Source organism: Postia placenta (genome assembly GCF_002117355.1).
Source record: "Postia placenta MAD-698-R-SB12 unplaced genomic scaffold POSPLAscaffold_20, whole genome shotgun sequence".
NCBI classification, from domain to species: Eukaryota; Fungi; Basidiomycota; class Agaricomycetes; order Polyporales; family Adustoporiaceae; genus Rhodonia; species Rhodonia placenta.
Genome location: NW_020169851.1, coordinates 571,291 through 577,253, shown reverse-complemented (window position 1 = coordinate 577,253; position 5,963 = coordinate 571,291). Strand labels below are relative to the sequence as shown.

The 5,963-nt window shown below is 56.8% G+C and overlaps 1 protein-coding gene across 1 annotated transcript; it reads left to right on the top strand.

Annotated features, from left to right (window-relative positions):
• Positions 1-278: 278 nt before the first annotated feature.
• On the top strand, positions 279-1,677 carry POSPLADRAFT_1158319 (hypothetical protein; the record flags this gene model as incomplete). Its single annotated transcript, XM_024487306.1, has 5 exons — positions 279-428; positions 481-948; positions 999-1,088; positions 1,137-1,308; positions 1,358-1,677. The coding sequence occupies 5 exons, from the start codon at positions 279-281 to the stop codon at positions 1,675-1,677; spliced, it is 1,200 nt and encodes a 399-aa protein (XP_024333803.1).
• Between the last annotated feature and the right edge of the window lie 4,286 nt (positions 1,678-5,963).

Sequence of the window (5,963 nt, the reverse complement as noted above, 5' to 3'; positions counted from 1 at the left end):
AGGTGAATCGGGGCCCAGAGGGGCTTGGCGCCTATCATCTCCTCCCTATTGAAATTTGGACCGCCCTCGGTCCTCCACGTGATGCGAGAAGCGCGGTGGTCGTGAACGGATCGAAGCGGCCTGACAACCCGCGTCGGTTTCGAACGCCACGTGGCCGGCGCTAAATGCTGGTCGGAAAGGGGTTATAAGCAGGGTAGACTTAGCCTCATTTTCCCCATCCCATCGTTCCTTCTTCGTTACTTCGTCGCCCCTCCTCGCACACTTCCTCTGCTTCCACGATGTCTGCTCGCTCCGCCACCCCTGCCTCGACGCCTTCGCTCGTCAACCGCCGCCTCGCCTCTCTGCTTGTGGTCCTCGAGGCTCCGCCGACCGCCGACGCCACGCTCGATGTGGTCGAAGAGTGGGCTCAAGACTTGTCGCCTCTCGTCGTAAGTCGCTCGTAGATCTTCATAACCCAACTAACCCTTTGTTTTCGAACAGCTCGCCTATCGCAAGGCCCTGGGTGCCATCCGCGACGAGGAGACGGAGCTGCGCGTCGCTGCCGCCGTCAAGCAACTCGCCGAGCGGGCGTCGGAGTCGTGGGTCGAGTGGGCGCGCGGTGACTGGCCCGAGCTCGCGACCGCCATCGACGCCGAGGTCGAACGACGCCTCGAAGAACAGAAGCGCCTCGCCGAGGAGGAAGCACGACGCGTCGAAGAGGCCGCGAAGCGTGCGAAGGCCGCCGAAGAACGTCGCCTCGAAGACGAACGGCGTCGAAAGGACGAAGAGGACCGTCGGAAGCAGGCCGAAGACGAGCGTCGCGCACAAGAGGCCGCCGACGAAGAGTTGGCGAGGATTGCGGCCGCCGAAGGACTCCTTCCCGACCCTGCACCTGCCGGTGTCGACAAGGGGAAAGGGCGCGCGAGGGTCGACGAGGAGGTCGCTGAGTTGTCCGACGACCCTTCGATCGTGAGTGTTTCTCTTCTACCGTCCTTCGATTACTAATCTTTCTTTCGTAGAAGACTCCTCGGACCGTCGAACGCCCGTTCGCGATGACAGAGGTCGACATGGCCGCCGCTGCGCTTGAGAAGCGCCAGGCCGGACAGAAGGTAAGCTCGATGCTCCGTCGAGTCGGTTCGAAGCTAACTCTTCGATAGTGCGATCGTTGCGCGGGCTACCGCTCGGCCCCGGTCGATTGCGTGTGGGCCGAGAACGCTACGACCTGCGATAGGTGCGCGCAGTTCCAACAGGGCTGCTATTTCGACAAGGTGTCTGTCCTAGGCAAGACAAAGAAGACGCGTGGCGGGGGATCAACCACCAAAAAACGCAGTAAGTTGTTTCTTCTGGTTGTCCTGAACTTTGGCTGACGTTGTGGTAGTTCGGCCGGCCTCGCCTGGGCCTTCGATCGCGGACTCGAGCGGTTCGAAGAAGCGTCGCGTCGACGAGCCTCCGTGCCCCCTTCTACGACGGCCTCTCGATGGGGCCAGCCGCCTTGGGCTCGAGCAGGACGACCTTGACGCGCTCGACCTTGATGACGAATCTCGTGGAATCATCCGCGTCATTCGCGAGGAGCGTGCTCACATCGCGCGCCGTCGAGCGCTCCTCCATGACATGGACCTCGACCTTCAAAAGATGGAGAAGGACGCGCTCGCGAAGGGGGGAATCGGGTTCGTGCGCGGGGTTGTTGACGAGGACTAGGCGCGAGTCGTTTTGTATCGTAGTCGTACTCGTGTCGTAGAATTTTGCGTAGATGGTTGAATGGAAAATGTGGCCCTTGGCCTAGACGGACCTAGCGGGAACTAAGAGAAAAGGAAATGAAAATAAGTGTGTTCGAAGCAAGTCGTAATATGATCGAAGGACATAGAAGGAAAAATAGAAATGTTCGTAGCAAGGGAAAATGGACTTAATGAAAATATAGGCTCAGTTTGTCATCACAGCCTAGGAGGACTCGTCTAAGGTGAGCCTCCGCGCAACGGTCGAATCGAAGCGTTCGTAGAACGTCGAACGATGTCGCGACTATCGAGTTGAATCGAAGGTATTCGTACAAGGGATGGTCTGAAACGTAGGAGAAAATCAAACATATCGCGTAACGTGAGAGCAGGAATGGAGAGAAGAAAGTACGTATCGTGTTGTACAAGTAAGGGAAGAACCTCTATTCGTTGCGTTCTTCGGTTTCTTCGACTTCATCATCGTCGTCGTCGCCTAGAGAATTCGATAGTTCGAGTTCTCGAAGACGCTCGGTCGAGACATCTTCGAGATCTTCGGTGATCGGAATGGATTTGCGCGCGAAATACGGAATGACGCGGAAGGCTGCGATGGGTCGATCGAGGACTGTACCGTCGAGTTCGCACACGATGTATGCGCCGCCCTTGTTGCGCAAGACAACGATGAGGGGGCCTAGATATCGCGGGCGCATCTTTCGGTTGAGGGACTTCTCGATCTTCGTGTTGCGTATGAGCACTAGGGCTCCGCGTTTGAAGTCGAAATCCTGGATTGAGTGCTCGTGCTCTTTCTCAAAGCGAATTGCTGCAGTCCGACGTGCTTCGTAGACCTTCGAGTGGAGTTCGGTGACTTGCTCGACGCGTTTCTGGAGCGCAATGGCCCTACGGGCGATGAGATCGGTCATCGAAAGGACCGAAGTCGGTGGTGGTTGTAGGTACGTAGCTTCGACGATGTCGAGAGGAATGAGCGGATGGGTGCCCGTAACAGCGAAATAGGGTGAGTAGCCCATGCGTCGTCAAGTCGTGATGCGCTCGGACCAAAATACAAAGTACGCCGCTTGGGACCATTTCTTCTCATCTCCGTCGGCTGTCTTAAACAAGGCTTGTCGCGTGCTGAAATGCGGACGTTCGACGAGACCGTTCGCCCTCGAATTGTACCCACTGATTCGAATATGGTTGATGTGGTACTTCTTCGAAAGGTAATCGGCCGCTTTGATGAACGCCGTACCGTTGTCGGTGACGATCTCGCTGAGTGCGCCCCATCGGCAGAGGATGTCTTCGAAGATCCAGTCGGCGAGGGCCTTTGCTGTCTCTTTTCGAAGCATTCGAAACTTCGGGGTAAGTCGTAAGCGAGCATCTACCCTGAACCAAGTACTTGTATCCGCCCGAGGCCGGCATGTGCATTGTGTCGATGTGAATTTTCGCGAAGATGGGGGCTGGTACTGCGACGGTCGGAGGAATGAGAATTTGACGCACTTGTCGAGACTGGCAGATATGGCACGATCGAACGAACCAGGCGATGTCGGCGTAGTGGAACGGCCACCAGAATCGCTCATTGACGAAGGCTCGGGTTGCATAGATTCCTCGATGCGCGGTGCGGTCGTGGCATTCTCGAAGTATTCGAAGGCGATCGCCAGGCTTGACGACTAGCTTGTGTGCTCCGTGACTGTCCTTGCGCCAGAGGGTGTCATTGTCGAGGAAGAATTGCATGCAATACTTGATGAATCCTTTGTAAACGCTTTCGGAGATGCCGTGGGGCTTCGCTAACGTTCGATGAAATTCGAGCACGTCGTCGAGCTTTGCATCTGCGAGTTGTGCTTGCTCCGATCGAGGCACTAGCTCGTAGCTATCCTCCTCCCTATTGAAATCTGAGCCGTCCTCGGCTCTATCACTGGTGAAGACGGCAAGCGAAGGGACGGACGGGAGGGGCTGAATCTGGTGAACGAAAGAATGCATCTGGTCAATCCAATCGTCGAACTCTTCGTCAACCTCGTCTTCGATGACATCACCGGGCTGAGCTGTGCGTCGAGAGAGACCGTCGGGGCCGTGCATTGTACCGGGGACGTGGACCAGCGTGAAATGGAATGTGAGAATCGAGACGATCCACCGGTTAATACTTGTGCTTGGGGCGATGTCCGGATTCTTCAGCATACCCTTGATGTACCGAGCATCGACTTCGACGATGAGGTTCCGAACGCCGATCAGGTAGAGTCGAAGGGATCGCAGTGCGCGGAATAGGCCGTAGATCTCGAGCTTCGGCTGTGAAAACCTTCATTCACGATCGTTGAGCGTGATCGAGCCGAACCTGCTGTAGTAACGGACGCGCGTGTTGGCTTCGTCGCACTGGCAGAGGTGGTATCCAACGGCGATGAACGACGTGTCGACTGCGAGAATGACGGGAGAGGGAGAATCATAATTAATGGCGCGGAGTGCGGGGGATGAGAGCAGCGCGTCCTTGAGGTCTTCTTGCACCGCTATTTGCTCCGGACCGAACTCGAACTCGACGTCCTTCCTCATGAGGCGTACGAGCGCGTCGGCGCGGTGAGCGAAGTTACGGATGAAGATTCGAACGACGCCGATGGTTCCGAGGAATGCTCGAACATCAGATAGAGTAGCGCAGGGACCCCAGTTGCGTATCGCAGCAACGCGAGAGTCGTCGGGGAGGCGTCCTCGAGGAGTGCAGCGATGTCCTACCACCATGTATTCTCGAGCGATGAGGATGCTCTTGACTCCTGAAAAGGTACCTCCGGCGTAGCGCATTCGAGTGACTATGCGGTTCATGTTCTCGAAATGCTCCCATACGAAGCGTCGAATGCCGGGGTTCGAAGGGAGCCGTTCGTCGTCGTAGTCGGATTCGGGACCCTTGACGGGAACGTCGTCGACGTAGGGCACCGTAACGTGCGGGATCTCGGGCTGGAGGATGTAGGTGACGTCGTCGTGGAAGATCGGGACTGAGTTCGTCCAACCCATCGGGAGTGTGACCAGGCGCATGGCTCCGTAGGGTGTCTGGAACGTCGTTAGATCCCTCGAAGACTCAGCGATGAGTCGTTCGTCATAGCCGACGTAGAGGTCGAGCATGCCGCCGCATGGTCTTCCTCCGAATTGTTCTGCAAGGTATTCGGGCGTCGGCGGTACACCGGAATGTTGGATCGTGACTGCATTGAGGGGCTCGAGGGAATGGACGAGTCGAAGAGATTTGCCGTCCTTCTTGACGACACAGAACCACCGCGATCGATACGACGAGTTCGATGGCTCGTAGACTCCGGCGGCGATCTTTCGCTTGATCACCGCGCAGACCTCGTTGTAGATCCCGGGCGGGATGGGGATATTCTTCTGCACCCAGGGCGTGTGAGGAACGACGGGGAAATCGACGGGGGGGAAGTACTCGGGCTTGAAACATCCACGCTCGTCGTCGGTCCAGGCGAAGGCTTCGTTGTGCAGGCACATGAAGTGGTGGAGGACTCGACGTTCTTCGGGAAGTAGGAAGTCGCCGTCGTGAAGCTTATCGGTTGCTTCGAAGCGTTCGAGGGTGTACCGACCTGTAGGTTTGAACGGCGGGGGGTCGGTCGAAAGCTTAGGCATGATGGAGAGAGGGTCGCCCTTGATGTCTCGAAGTATTCGAAATTGTTCGGGGACGGCACCAAGGACGGGTCGAGTTTTGAGAGCGACAGGCTTGTACTTCTTCTTCGTCGCGGCGAGGACCTTGTGCGTTGAAGGGGTAGAAGTCGACGTCGAAGGGAAAGGAAGAACCGAGTTGGAGAACTGCGAAATGGATTTTGTCGGAGCGGGAGCTGGGGGAGTCGAAGCGAACGGAGCTGAGAATAGAAGAGTCGACGCCCACGTCGAAGCGTTCGACGGGGCGGCATTAGCAGTAGTAGTGTCCGAAGTGTAAAGAGACTGCAAATATGAAGAAACGGAGGTGCATGCGGAGAGGTACAGTGACGAAACAGCGTTCGGAATCGAGGAGTCAATAGGAGCGACGAAGGAAATACTCGGGTTTACCCCATCGTAGTCGATGACTAGCGCGGCTTCTCCTTGATCATGGGGAATCAATTCCTCGAAGCTAGAAAATGCGATTTGCGACACCCGACAGGATGCTGCCGGCTTTGCGATCTTCCTCGCGCGTACGTCGGAATCGTGACGGTTTCGCCGGTGTTCGGACAGAGGATTGTAATTGTCTGGTTCTCGTCGGCAAAGTTCTTGACGACGCTCTGCGTGAGCACGTCGAAGGGTCGGCCGAGGAGGATGTCGTACGCTGCGTTT